Consider the following 15,703-nt stretch of genomic DNA (forward strand, 5'->3'; position numbering starts at 1 on the left):
TGTTGCTGCTCAAAATTTAAGTTAAAAAGTTGGCCTGGTTGGGTTTCAGCCAGGGCAAACCATAGACACTCTATGTCATCTATTTACTGTATCATTCAACTGGGACAAAAACTAGGTAAGTCAGATCTGGCCCACATTGAGCTCATTGCAAAAAGATGTAGTCTTGTGGCCATCATTTCTTTTCACATCTGTGGTTATCCAGTTTGGAAGAAAAAGATTTACATTAAAAAGCGAAAAGAATAATTTCACGTCAACTTTAATGACTGCTCTTTAAAAAAAAAAAATTAAAATAACGCTCACAGGCTTAGGAATCCTCAATAGCAACAGATCAATGCCTTCAAAAAAGCTTTGTATCATAAAGTCAAGATGTAAATGCATGGTGCCTTCAGGCAATACACAGCCTGACTGTATGTGCTGTAAATCTGCATGATTAGGTCATGCCAAAAAAGCTCTTAAGCCTTCAAATTCCCTTAAGCTTTGGAAAATGTGTAATGTTTCGTAAAAAAACCCAGATTGCTTTTAAAGCATTACCCTATCACATTATGACACTGAACAAGAGGGAAGATATTTTTGCTTTCTTTAGTTCTTTCATCAGTGTCTGAAGTTGAAAGCTAGCTGGCTGTAGCATCTAACAGTGTCCAAGCTGTCAGGAGTGAGGTGTTTTAATTCTAAGGTTTAGGGGTTGGAAACATAAAGCTAGGTTTCAAGGCCACAGTCGATACGGTTCAAGCTTTCATCTGGCAATTAGCCGACTACTGGATTGACAAGAGTCCCTCTGCCTCACCTGGCTGTTCCCCTCAAGTTAACATGTCAGTCTCTCCTTCCCTGCTAATAACAGATGTTCACAGATGGCTAGTATGTGTGCTCTTCAATGTCAGACCCATTCGGTTAACCTCTGGTCAGGGCGGGGTTAAAGACAGATTTATCAATGTTATTAAGACCTTCTGGTGTTGTTTATTTCGAGAAGGCAGAGACAGGACTGTCAGTGGTTCCTTACTTTTTCAACTTAACACCATTTGTACATTTCAATGCATTTCTCAGAGATCAGAAACGCATCTAGTCTTTTATGTATAAATTGGAACACTTTGAACCGGAGATCAACAGAAAGGGATAGCTCGCCCAAAAATGAAGAAATACTGACATAATTTAATCATCCTCATGCTGCTCCAAACCCATATAACTTGAAAATTCTATAAAATTACTGTCAAACGATTTTCAAGGCAATATTTTTAGTGTGAAAGTGGATGGGGACTCAGAAAGGCATACTGTAATAGACTTTTAAATCTTATGAAGCCATACAATAATTTTGTATGAGGAACAGACTGAAATAGTGGTTATTCACTAATAACAATGGCTTGAAAATCTTGCTTGAAATTCATTAAAGTAGCAGTTTGGACATTTCACTATAAATATCTCCTTTTGTGTCTAGTGGAACAAAGAAAGTCATACAGGTTTTTGAAAGACAAGGGTGGGTAAATGATACCAGACTTTTTCATTTGTCTGTGAACTATACCTTGAAAATAATAATGTGACAAAAAGAGGTGTAGGAAGCAGTAGTATTCATAATTAACCTTGATTTTGTGCTTTCTGAGCTGACAAATTACATAACTAAACTATTATAACAGTGTCAAAAAGCTGCCAATTGTCAAGGGGGTTTAGCAAGTACTGTAGTATTTTCTTTCAGTGACAACCACTGAGCAAGTTTTCCATGAACCAGCACAAGGTAATAAAAGTAAGGCTTCTTTGTTTTATTGAAGTTCTCAGACTATTGTACCTCCCAAGGCGGCGCACTCATGTTGCATCGTTGTCAAACCAGGCATTTGAAACTTTGTAAATTATAAAATCTTGACAGATCTGAAATAATCAGAGCATCATATCTGCACCAATCTGCTCTGACATATTATCCTCTTTGTTGCAACCAGCTGTAAAAAAATATGCCTTCTAAATAAACGTGATCTAATTATAGACATTATTGCAAGGGCCTTGGGTGCCTAGCGAAACAACGCAGTTATACCACAGAGAGCAGCGAATCACCAGTTCAGCCACGCAGATGGAAAGAAAGGAGGCTTTTATTAAATATTCTGCGCACAAACAACAGACGGAATTGAGCTGGGAGTGAGCCTACGCTTTCAAACAAAAGTATATCTCATGAACTAAATGAAAAACAATGACCTGACCTTCAAGAGCACTTGCTCACCTCAAATGGTCCAACCCTCTTTCTGACAGACAGTGGCAGCAATTCTCCAAGGGCATGTTACCATCTCATTCTGACCTAGGGCAAAACTCTCGTCAACCATTTTGGGTTTCTATTTGCTCGCTGCAGACTAGTGAAGGCTGGAACAGAGAGAATGTTGTAAATGAAACATCAAAACAATGACAATGGCACGTTTGTCGTTTGGTTTCAGGTAACAGAAAAACAATTTGTCAGCACACTTCTGGAATGGCCACATCCATTACAGATATGTGTATTAAACAATCATATTACAGCACGTGAAACGATACGCTATGCTCCATTAAATAAACAAGTCTTTGAGCCTGCCCTACATAATGTGGTTACGCTCACATATCTAGTTATCAAATTTATTCCACCATATCATTTTTAATGTGCTGCTTTAAGGCATCTGAGGTGAAGACAGATCGTGTGCTAAGCTGTCTGAATTCTTCTCTGAGTACCTGGCAGCATATTTGTTGTCCAATATAGCTGTACCCTGGTAAAAGATTTCACCTTGTATACTGCATATATGCACAAATATAAAAATTGTGGGATTGTAAACATGCATACCGACAGTGCTATAATCAATCTGGGTCAAATGATTAATACACTACTATAGAAGTGCATAAGAGTGTTTTTGGAACAGCATTGCTAATTTGACAGTGGACAATGGCATGGCATACCAAGAGACAACTATGATTCTGACAACATCATTTTAAAAAACTATTTTCTATTTAGTTTTTCTCAATCGCTTTGGCTCAATTCTCAAATTAGACTTTCTTTCAGATCTCAAAACAATTTGTTTAATGTTCACATCAGTTTGAATGTCTTATTAAATTGCATGTGTTTGGCACATGCGTGCAAAAGAATTACACTGTAAAAAAATGTCTGTAAAATTACAGCCAATTTCCAACAGTATACTGTTATTTCAATAAAAATCATGTAGCTACATTTACAGCTAATGGTCGTTAACCCTCTGGGGTCTGCGGTATCGCCGGCGATACCAGCTCACTTTTTTTCTTATAAGTACAAAAGAGACTCAAAATACACAAAGGAAGCCCATTTGTGTGTTATACGAGAAGGACATAGCCTACTGTAAAATTAGCTGGTTTACGTAAAAATGCGGATTGATCATTGCACAGTTATTCCAGACGCCTCCCGGTGCTATTCGTATTGGAATTGTGTAATCACAGATTATGAACGGATGTTTTACACAACAACAAGGATATATTCCCATTGGGTTTTCATGTTTTATGGGAACTTTAGACATCATGATTTTTATACTGTACAAACTGTGTTATCCCCTAACTCTAATGTAACCGTTATGGGTAGGTCATCTACGGACATCTAATGTTACGGACATATTTTATCATGGTACAGTTCAGTTATTGATTTTTTTTTTTCCACTTCCCTTTTATCCAAAGAGACGGAACTATTTGCACTGTATTTATCAATGGGAAATACGCATGCTAAAATAATCTGTCATATAGGTCTACTGTGGCTCACATTACTGAGGTCGCAGAGCCCCCATTACCAGCAACATTTCTGCTTCAAATATTGTGCGTAGTTAACAGTGAGTGGTGGTTTCAGACATTGTTTTATTAAAGTGCATTTATTAATACTCTTATTCTGCCCGACAGAAAGAAAAGCTTGTACTGAAGGCGGAGCGGTTTGACCAATCAGATGAAAGGGGCGTTTCAGCGCCGCCCACGTGTGCAAATGAAATATCGAACCCATAAACCGATTTGTAAACCACAAACGAAAAATGAAAAATCGAGCCAAAATCTAATTTTTCGTTTTTTAAACTAAACAAAAAAACGAATAAACGAGCTGGATTTCATTTCTCGTTATTCCATTCCAAACAGGAAATCAAATGACCAAAAGATACACGGACCGAGAAAGAGCAGGAGAAAAGAGTTGTGTTTACAAGCAGAGGAAAGCGAACGCTCTCGTGAACGAGCGTCGTAGACTGATACAGAAGAGAAGAAATTGTTGAATAAAGTCATTTTTCTATTTCGTTTTTTTGGCACACAAAAAGTATTCTCGTCGCTTCATAAAATTAATGTTGAACCACGGTAGTCACATGGACTATTTTAACGATGTAAATATTATATATATTATATATTATATTATATATAAATATATAAACTTCACATACACACTCAGGGGACAACAGAGACTTATTTTACATATTGTAAAAAGGGGCATTATACCAAGCCTTTAAGCAGCCATTACTACAGTCTTCAGTGTCACATGATCCTCCAGAAATCATTCTTAAATGCTGATTTGCTGCTAAGAAACATTTCTGCTTCTTATTATTATTATTGAAAACAGATTTGATGCTTAATATTTTTGTGGAGACTGTGATACCTTTGCTTAGGACCCCATGAATAGAACAGAACATTTATTTTAAACAGAAAACTTTTAAAAATGTTTCACAAATGTCTTTACTGTCACTTTAACAATTTTATGCATTCTTGCTAAGAAAAAGTATTGATTTTTTTTTACACAATTTAGCTTCCGTAATCAAATGTATCTGGTTTTAAGAATGTTTAGATATTTTAACTGGAGACCAGAATTGTTAAATAAAGGTTTTTCTTTCTTCTTTCCCATTTTCCCATATACTCTCGGCTCAACAGGTAGAACAAGGTGCTAGTCAAGGTCAAAAGTTCAATCCTCGGGGAGCACATAGTGGCAAAATGTTGAGCTTGAATGCACTGTAAGTCAATAGAAATGCCAAAATGCATAAATCTGTCCTGAAAAGAGCAAGGAGTGCTGAGATAATCTGTAGCCTCTATAATCTTTGGAATATTTATTTATAAAAACATTCTTCTTGGGGCATAAATCATAAATCCGTTAATGTCATGTTTTGTGTTGATGTTGGTTTGCTTTATTTTTTTAACATTTATTTTGTCAATGGTGGTGTTTTATATATATATGTGGCAAAGCCAACACACCTCACCAGGAATCAACACAACACATCATTTGTGGCTGTATATCATGTGGCTGAATGACCTCACCATACCATTGTGTTGCTGAAATGCCCATTACCTGCACCATAAGCCCTTCTATTCAATCTCAGCTCCTGTCATGACCAGACAAGTGCGCCCTCTGTGTCATCTCATTAGCCTGGGCTCTCCACAAGCAGTGCAGAGCAGTGGCAAAAAAAAAGCCTGAAACCTACATAGAATGTTTCTTTGGTCTGCAATCCAAGTGGTTGAAGGAGAAAGAGGTGGAAATGGAGGCAGAAAGGTGTAGCATATGGAAATATAGGCTTATATACTTTTTTAAGAGCACAGGATCACTGTGAGGAAAGTATTAAATGAGCACATTTGAGGGTGTTCTCTCGGAAAGTGATAGAGGAGACACCTTGTTCCTGGTTTGGCATTAAACAGGGTCACTCCCACAGATCCAAGAGCTAGTGTCACTCAAAAGTTCTTACTAAGCTCTCACTGGTACACTTTTCAATTACAGATACAGCTCATCTCATCATGTACAGCCGTTGAAATGTTCCATCAAAAATATGATGTACAGCTGCACTTCCCCAAGTGTCCTTACATGCCGCTCCATCTTGTATGAAGTTTCTAATCATAAAACCACTGCTTATTGGCAGGTTAAAAACATCTGCTTTGTAAGGACGGACGGACGGACGGACGGACAGATAGATAGATAGATAGATAGATAGATAGATAGATAGATAGATAGATAGATAGATAGATAGATAGATAGATAGATAGATAGATAGATAGATAGATAGATAGATAGATAGATAGATAGATAGATAGATAGATAGATTATCATCTTTCTTTATTCTAATACCACTTCAAGAGTCTTCAGAAACACTCCAAATCAATACAAAATCGTATCAGGCGGCATCCGAGTTTGGGTTTCATTTAATACACATCACAGATTCACTGTGGAAAAAACACAATGTCAAGAACAAAACCCTCTAATCTTTAGAATTTCAAGCTTCATTTATCATGAAGTCTCACTCTCTTATTTGAGGAAAATAAGAGAGACTGTTCATTAGTAAGCTTTTAGTCCAAGTTTATGCAAACGAGCTAACATAAGCAGCCCATTCTTCTTGATTTTCTTCTTGAAAGTTTGCATAGTTTTTGACTTGAATAGCATTCATGGATTCTTCAAAGTTGTGTGAATAAGGGGAGGATGTCAAGGTCGACAAGTGAAGATTGCGGCAAATTGAGAAGATGATGAACTGTGGCTCGTAAAGGCAAGGGAAAAAACACACTCAGCTCAAGTACCCAGTGAGTGGAGGTGGGAAGTGTCCATTAGAGATCCCTGTGTGGGTCACTCTCCTCTTCTTACACACTCGGTACATTTTACACTTCAAATCCACCACTGACGTTAGAGATCAATACAAGCAGAACAGACAGTTGGCTATGCTGTTAGATGTTTTATAGGGTTCTTCATTGTTCTAAAGTGCCACAAGTAAAGCATGGACAATGAAGCTGCAGCTGGTACGCAGTTCAGACTATGAATTAAGCCAGAAAAACAGATTCAAAAACGTGGGACTCTACTTCTAATGGTCATCATAAATGACCATATCTTTATCATCCACTGTAAAATTTAACTGTAAAACAAATGCTAATCAATTGTCAAAAATATCTACGCTCCCATTATTTTTTTAAAGAAATTAAAACTTTTTCATCAATGATGCATTAAATTAATCAAAAGTGACAGTAAAGACTAGCTTGGATGCCAGCCCGAATCCCGGCCACAACATTTTTTGGTCGGGAAGTTCGGTCTGGACTCAATCCATTGAGGAGTAATTATGATCGGTTCAGAATTAGTCGGGCCAATCAAATTGCCAGGGCGGGCTTTATACGATGATGGACAGATGATCTGCAGTTACGTAATCATCGCGTTATCAAAGAGCGCTTGGGTTGAACTGGTTTCCCTCAAAGGTGGCTGCAGCTGGAGAACTGAGATGTATAGATTCCGCTATTGCGCCTGTTGTAAAAGAAATCGACAGCGCATTCACTTTAAAAGACGAACAGAGAACTGCAATCCAGGCATTTGTCGATCGGAAAGATGTGTTTGCTGCCTTCCTACGGGATTCGGCAAAAGTTTAATTTATCAGCTGGCTCAAGGGGACGCAATGGGACGCAATGAAAACCCTGTGGTCGTTGTGGTTTCTCCTTTGGTCGCACTCATGGAGGATCAAGTAAAAGAAGCAACACTCATTATTTTACTACTTCTTCCAGTGTGCGTGCAGTTGGGTTCTGTTGACAACTATGCGTAGCTCAACACACGTCACTTACTGCGTTGCTCTGATTGGTTGTAGGTCTATCCAATTGAGGGCAGGTTTTTTTTTTTTTCTGGTTCGGCTAAGACACGCCTCATAATCAAAGCCCTATGGAGCAGTATCAGACTCACATTCTGACTAGAATATGAGTATGACGAAGTCAGGGTAAGTAAAGACATTAATAATATTACAAAACATTTATATTACAGATTTAAATATAAAAAACAGCAAATATACTTGTCACGATGTGGGTTTGTGTCTTGTCATGTTTAGTGGTTCCCTGTCTTGTCCATTAGTTATCCCAGGTGTTTCTTGTTAACCACGCCCCCTTGTTATCCTGTCTAGCTCGTTTGTCCCTGATTATTTAAGCCCTGTGTTTCTGCCCTGTCTTTGTGAGTTGTTGAATGTATGTTCTGTTCCAGGATTAACGTGAGTGTTGGTCGTTCCTGTGTAAAGATTCCTGTTCCAAGTTCTGAGTCTCTGTTTAAGTTTATAGTTTGTTTAAATAAAGCGTGTACACTGCGTTTGGATCCAGCCTCCTCTCTGCCTTCACCGCATCACGTTACAGATCATCACAATACTAAATTAGAAGACAATAATTTAAAATTTTAATAATATTTCACATTACTGTTTTTACAGTATTTTTGATCAAATACTGTAAATGCAGCTTTGGCATAAGAGATTTCTTTCAAAAATATTTAAAAAATATATATATATATATATCTTACTGACCCCCCCAAACAAACTTATTTGGCTCAAGTAAGTTCATCTGATGTAGTCTTCTCAAAAAAGGGGCAACTAGACAACTCAAATCTGTGATTAAAATATCACTGGTTTTCACAGTTTTTCCCCAAAATAAATATTATGTCATAATTTACCCTCTGGCTTTTGTCTGTAGAACATAAAATAAGGTTATCGTTTTGTTTTTTGATAGAATTGTCCATTTTTTGGGTGAAACATGCTTTTAATCAACTAATTTAGCTCAAAATTATAAAAAAGAAAATCATAAGCACAAGGTATATAGGAAAAATTAGGACTTGACTCTCATTCAGCCATTGAACATAACTTATTCCCTCCAATACATCTTAGTGCAGATAAATCTGGGCTTCTGTAAAATATGCACATTTGTATGAAGAGAAATAGACTGAATTCTATAGTGTCCAAGTTCACCAGAGAAAAAATGATCACTCTAAACGTGACTTCACACAAAACCAACTACAACAAAACGACTTAAAATCTATATTAATTGATAATATTAACTATGATAAATCTCCATGCTTGCGCATAAACTATTCACAATGTTTTTTTTGCCCCACAACATTTTTATATCAGTATTAAATAAAAAATGGAGGATTGCACACAGATCGAACAATCTCCTGACCCTGGCTAGACAGGGAATTCATTTGCTAGTCATTTCAGACACTCTTTTTTAAAACGGATATGGTTGGCTAACAGAAGTTATGCTGGATCTGCTAGAGATTTTAGAAACACAAGGGCTTTGACATTGAACTTCTTAACAAAGAGAGTCCATCAAGATTCACCTAGGCACCTCATTTTATTTTAAGTGAACAAAGGAGACTGACAATGAAAATCCCCTTGAAAAAGCTGTAAAAGAACTTTTTCATATAATAATGTCAAATGTGTCAGAGCTGTAGTGAAGTGCATTCATTCTCACTGACTGCGTCATGTTGCAGTGCTCCCGCCTGCTTCTATAGAATGCATTATAGCTTAAAAGCCAAACCATAAAACAACATGTTAGAAAGAAGAATGTTTCTAGAATTATAACTACCAATGTGGGCAATTTAATTGACTATGTGCTCAATTTTATATGCAAACAAGCATGCATGCAAGCATTGCTTGAGGGTTTCAAATCATTAGCTACCCTCCAGCTATAGCTGCACATAACTGCTAAAATGGTGCATCTATTTACCTGCTAAAACTATTGAAGTGATAGTAGAACCTGTGTAGAATAATAATAATTGTAGCCCCAGGTGCTAAACAAGCCATTATGAACAATAAAAGTTAAATATAAGTAAATGTCACAGCCATAAACAGTAATTAAAATGCATCAAAATATAACAAAAGAGTCCTGAAGACCAGTTAAACCTTTCATCATCTGTCATTAAATCGCTGAATTTTTTTTTTTTTTTTTTTGAAGATTCATGATGTCTTTTTTTTCTCTGTTTGCTCAAAGAACTACAGGTAGCAACACATGGCGTGTCATACATTATACCATCAGCCTGTTAATGCAACTGCACTTTCCTTCAAAATAAAGTTTGCAGAAGCCAAGCTCATTCTGTTTGCTTGTCCTGTGCATGGCCCTGCTGACAACACGTGAGTGTGCATAAATATCTTCAATTCCTCTGCGAATACCTCAAGGTTTGCTTTGTGTTCTCATATGCAGGCACTCGAAGCACAGTGTCATCCTTGGGATGATTCAAGGAGTGACCGATCAAAATTCTTCACCGTATCTCCTGGACTTTGTTCTTAAAAGGGATGTTGTTCAAAGTCATCATGGACTATTTTCTCCTGAAAGCTGTGTTGTTCCACATAATCTGAGAATGTAGTTTCTGTTGTTGAGGGAAACTGAAGGGACTCAAAGGCTAAAGACATTGAAAATTAAACAGCAGTGTAAACTGTGAACTGTGACGGAAAGCAAAATCGGACATCATCCATTTGCTTGTCTTAATACTTAGGCCTACATGCTTTGTCCTGCCCATGTTAAATAAACAACAAGGGATTCAAATTTTTCCAATTGTTATGATTCAGTCAAAACAAAGGCATTTCCTAAACTAAGACAACTATAATCGCACTGTGCAAACACCATGGAGCTGCTTGTTAGAATTTTTTTTTTTTAAATACATCGATTGTGACAGAGATGGGACCCGAAGCCAATGCTTGCGATTGTAAACTAAAAGATAAATTTACATTTGATTCTTTTCAGATGTAAAATTGCTGTTTCTTTCCTGAGGTGGAAGCGTAATGTCACCACTCTACAAGGCATCCTTTAAGCACCAGCTCTTGTTGCCATGGAAACCATTCATTGCCACACAATCTTCCTGTGCTGTCTCGCAAAACCTTCCTCACAAACACACAGTAAATCTCACCTCTAAATCCTGGATTTAACTGAGAGAGAGAGTCGAAACAAGGATCATTTTATCTTATTGTATTTACTTTACTTCAGTACACCCCTATAGGAGAGGTCAGACAACACAATCAATTATAATCTCCTATTTTCTTTATAAAGTATAATAATAATACAGTTCAAAAGTTAAGAAGCAGTACATAAAAAAAAAGAAAGGAATGCTTTTATTCAGCAAGGATGCATCAATCAAAAATGACTTTTTCGAAACAAATGCTGTTCTTTTGAACTTTTTGTAGATCAAAGAATCCTGAAATAAATATGGTTTCCACAAAAATATTAAGTAGCACAACTGTTTTCAACATTGATAATAACAAGAACATGTTTCTTGAGCAGCAAATCAGCATATCAGAATGATTTCTGATGGATCATGTAAAGACTGGAGTAATGATGCAGAAAATTCAGCTTTGCATCACAGGAATAAATTACATTTTAAAATATATTAAAATAAAAAACATAAATTGTACTAATATTTCACAATATTACTGTTTTACTGTATTTTCACCACATAAATGCAGCCTCGGTGAGCTTTCGAAAAAACTTTAAATTTCAGCAGTGACATCATAACTCATGACATCACAAACTAACAAGATTAGCATGAATCAGCTTCAGGGATCCATTCTTTTCAAATTTCATCATTAGGTTTTAAAACACGTGGAGGCAGGTGTCAGCATTGTCTGCACTCGTCTAAATTAATACCTTTTCAACAACGCCTCTGTGTGACTCTTAGCCAAAAATCAATTAAATGTGAAACCCAGTCTAAAACTAAAACTTTAATTCTACAGACTTTCCCTTCCGGGAATCCCATTGCCATAGTCTGCCCCTGGAAGTTATTAAAAGCAAAAGAGGTCTTTGGTGTATCCTCGTTTAGAGAGCTAAGTAAATGTGTGTTTGCAAGAGCAAGTGAAAGTGTGTGTGTGTGCGTATGTTTGTGAATGCATCTGTAGACCATACCAATTACCCTAATGTATCCAATTAAAAATAGCTTGTTCAAAGACTAGTGGCGGCTCTGTAAAGACTGCATTTATAATCAGGAAACAAGACCACAGAGCAAAGGGAGGGACGTGCAAACACCTTAGGCAACATTTATAACACCGACTTGAAATTACTCCTCATGATCATTCCAATCAATCTTATGCAAACAAAGAGCCTTTGGAGGAGGTAGAGGCTGAAGGAACAGAGGAGATGATCTAGCAAGAGTGAGATTTATGAAGTAAGGCAAGGTGCAGTCTGTCTGAAAGAAATTAAAAAGCACTGAGTCCAATGTGAATTTCTAAAGCAAAAAGGACGCCAGAAAGAATATAGTATGGTTTGCAAACAGGTTTCCCATGTCACCCATTGGACAGAAACAAATTGTCCCACCCCAATCTCATGCCGGATCTTAGAAACTAAAAATGGCTTACTTCACTGGATATTTCTTGTTCATTCCTATTTCTACTGTATGTATTCTGGGACCCCCATCCACAATGAACATTGAGTTTGGTCAGTTTATAAGCTAGAAAAGCTAGAAAAAACTTGAGACTGGTTTCAAACATTAAATCCAATATATTCACAATAAAAAGTTATGATAAAGATTTTTTTTTTAAGTTTCCCAGTTTCCAAAAACCTAGAAAATTCTATTTTGGCCTATATAAAGACCAGCGGGTTTCTGCAGAGGCGACGCATGCTATTTTTGAGTGTTTTATGCACTCTAAAGCGCGGAGCTTATTTGAATTCTGTAAGTATTAAAATCCTGACTACTGAGAACTTTGTGCTATGAAAAATGCAGTCGCATCTGAACATTGTTAACAAACTGAAATCTGGTTACCTCTGCATGCTGACACCATTTTTTAGACTCTAAGGATTTTTAGTTATAAATATGCAGGTCCTCGTGCATTCAAATATCACTGTATGCAGATCAAACTGTGCTATTCCCAGATGTAACCTTTCATAAATTTGCAAGCGTCTATGTAAGCATAAATTATATCACAAATATTTATTTTTATAAAGTACAATAAATATTGAAATTAGAATATATATCTATCATGTATGTATATTTTTTTATGAATAAATGCAATGGCGTAGCAATCACTAAAACTTAGGAGGCAATATCAATGTCTAAAGTCACTATTGAGCAAAATACTCTTTTTTCTTTTAAAAATAAAGATCTGCCATTTCCCCATGTTTACTTCCTGTCAAATATTTTTTTCCAGACATCCCTAAAGTGAGAAACAACATGACATATTTGACAATGCTATGGCAGTGCCAAATAAACAGTCAACCCCAGCACAAATGTCAGACCTATTCCATTTCCATGACAGCCACAGACACTTCACACTATATCTGATTGCCTTGAAATGACTTATACAACTGTCCACTCATAGCTTATTTTTGCACCTCGGACTGAGTGGCAGACAAGCATATAGAGTTCAGCACAATGGACAGCGGCCAGTGAAGCTGCTTGTGATAAATGCTGAACACAGTATTTCCTCCACACAGTATTCAGTTCTTAGTTTAAATTACAGTTAAAGCATTCAAAACAAAAGTTGGATTTTTTTTTTTTACATCACAAGAATTGGGAAGGTCAAGAATATATATATGCACTTTAGTATATATATACTAAAGTGCATATGGTAACACTTTAGTTTAGGGTCCAATTCTCACTACTTATAAAACACATATTAATGGCTAATTCTGCATGACCATATTCTAACTTAACAACTACCTTACTAACTATTAAAAGCAGTAATTAGGAGTTTACTGAGGCAGAATTCATAGTTAATAGTGAGAATTGGACCCTAAACTAAAGTGTGACCATATAGATGTGGTAATCAAACTCAGTTCAATGTCCATACCAACATGCAAGTAACAACTGCACACTTTGACAGGCATTATCAGGCACATGGTTTAGTGATACAGAATGTTGCATATTTAAACTATTTCTTCTGGTTTACAGCAGACAATTATTGAATATCAAAGTTCTTCAACTTTGTTTATATTATATCAAAGGCACGGAGTTACATTATATCAAAAGCACTGAGTTACAGATGTTGAAACAAAATGTGTTACAACACTCCCTGTTCTCCAATGTTGTTGTAAACATTAATATAACACTGGAGGATGAGACTGCTTGACACATTTGTGTAAAATAAATTTGATCCAAACTTAGAATACTTAGATACTTTTTTTTTTTTTTTTTTTTGCTGTGGTTGTTTGCTTGTTTTTGTGTGTGTGTGTGTGTGTGTGTGTGTGTGTGTGTGTGTGTGTGTGTGTGTGTGTGTGTGTGTGTGTGTGTTTAGAGTTCACAACAGGTGAAACTATGGCACAAACTTCACGAAAGTTTACACAAGAATGTTTTCTCACAATAATGTAACAGTGACCACTTAGTCTGTATAGGATCAGAGCTGTATTTTACGCATGTTCATAATTATAGCAACTGTTTGCATATCTCACCCTGCCAAAAGAACATCATGCTTCCTATAGCGCAAATGACACACATCTGCAGCTTACCGCGTATTATTCAGGACGAAAAACATAATAGAACTGACCTATTTGAGTTTCTGCACTAGGCCTGCATCTGATATTTCCATTTACAATAACAATAGTTTATCACAATCAAGTATATATCTTCAATAATCATTTAAATTGGTTATAAATAACAGCACTCACCCAATACAAAGTACGGGAGCTCGGTATTTTCCAAGTCGTCAACAACGACTATTTCGCCCGGAAAATCGTTCCTGACGGAGAATAACAGCTTTGGCTCGGAGGCCGACGGGCTGTGCATGATGCTCAGGTCGTTCTCTCGCAAAAACGGCAACGCGGATACCGTAACGCTTTTCATTTTGCACTCCATGTCTTGAGACTGATCTTCTTCGCCGTTCAGACATTTTACCCCAGATGAATTGAAGATGACAGTCCAGAGAACGCCGATAAGCATACCGGAGTGTGGTAGTAGCATCTTGCCGGAGACTGTGTAGCGGTTGTCAGGCTGCGGCAGTCGGTCAGTGGCACACAGGGAGCTGGAGGAGGAGGAGGACCGGGGAGTGCGCTAGAATAACACTAATCTAGATGTTTGCGTGAAAATACACGATAGAGGCAGGGTTTAAGATTCAGATATTCTCCATCCAACGGCTAAATATTCTTGTTGTCATCATAACACGACTCGGCTTAGTGATGACAGCGAGAGAGGCGGAACAGCGCAGCAACGGAGCCCGTTATTGGGCTTCTCCACCTCAAGCCATTAATAACGATTTTTCTTGTTGCAGTGGATAACCATTAGCAAGAGCTAGCTAACACTTTTAAAACTGACTATTGTTTGCTATTATTTCTACTTTATCCATTTAAATGCCCTCATATCCTAGTTGGTTGTTTTATCAAGTCAAAATACTTACACTCTCTTTTTTCTTCTGTTTTAAAAATTTAACGCCATTCTATAGCCTATATAATTTACCATTTTTATGCTAGCTTATATAACATTTGTTGCCTATTTTTATCATTTATACTATGATTTACATTGCACATTAAATAGCTAAAACATAAAACAGCTAAAATTTGTTTAGGTAGGGTACAGTTGAGACATAGGTACAGTTGAGACACCTTAAATAACTTGCGTGCGCAGCCAGCACAAGTTGTGATTTTTGCTGTGCACATGCGTATTAGTGTCCTCTCTGATCGTGGGAAATTTGATCAATGGACGCATCTCCGCTCCGAAGATATCGGCAAAAGTTTTTTTTTTAAGGTAAGACGTTCACTTCACCATGCACACTCCACAATGAATAGCTTATTATCCTTATGTGACTGTTAAACGTAACTGGTATAATCACAAACGTTATTCTGTGCCCTAAAAACGGGCATATTTCATGGGATTGTTTCAGGCATGGTCATTGCAAAATCTAGAGAAATGCGCGAGGTGGCCATCAGGGTACAGTTGAGACACACTGTCTTAACTGTACCCGCGATAGAGTTCTATTAGGAAACACACTGTTTAGTTGTTCAGTGTTATGATAACAGGTTAAATGTCATAATTAGCCAGCATAAGCTGCAAATGAAATAAAAATTTGGTATTTGTGATAATTAAACTGTGTATTATTAATGAATATAT

General features: G+C 36.9%; 1 protein-coding gene across 4 annotated transcripts in view; it reads right to left on the minus strand.

Annotated features, from left to right (window-relative positions):
• The window catches only part of astn1 (astrotactin 1), a 267,683-nt gene extending 252,846 nt beyond the window's left edge, over positions 1 to 14,837 (minus strand). For all 4 annotated transcript variants that reach the window (XM_056239481.1, XM_056239480.1, XM_056239482.1 and 1 more), the window contains exon 1: positions 14,269 to 14,837. In XM_056239481.1, coding sequence (XP_056095456.1) covers positions 14,269 to 14,560 — 292 coding nt within the window. In that variant the 5' untranslated portion in view covers positions 14,561 to 14,837. The remainder of the gene's footprint in view (positions 1 to 14,268) is intronic.
• Positions 14,838 to 15,703: the final 866 nt, after the last annotated feature.

The sequence above is a fragment of the Rhinichthys klamathensis genome, unplaced genomic scaffold (assembly GCF_029890125.1).
Source record: "Rhinichthys klamathensis goyatoka isolate OS25496 unplaced genomic scaffold, OSU_Roscu_1.1 h1tg000566l_1, whole genome shotgun sequence".
In the NCBI taxonomy this organism is placed as follows: Eukaryota; Metazoa; Chordata; class Actinopteri; order Cypriniformes; family Leuciscidae; genus Rhinichthys; species Rhinichthys klamathensis.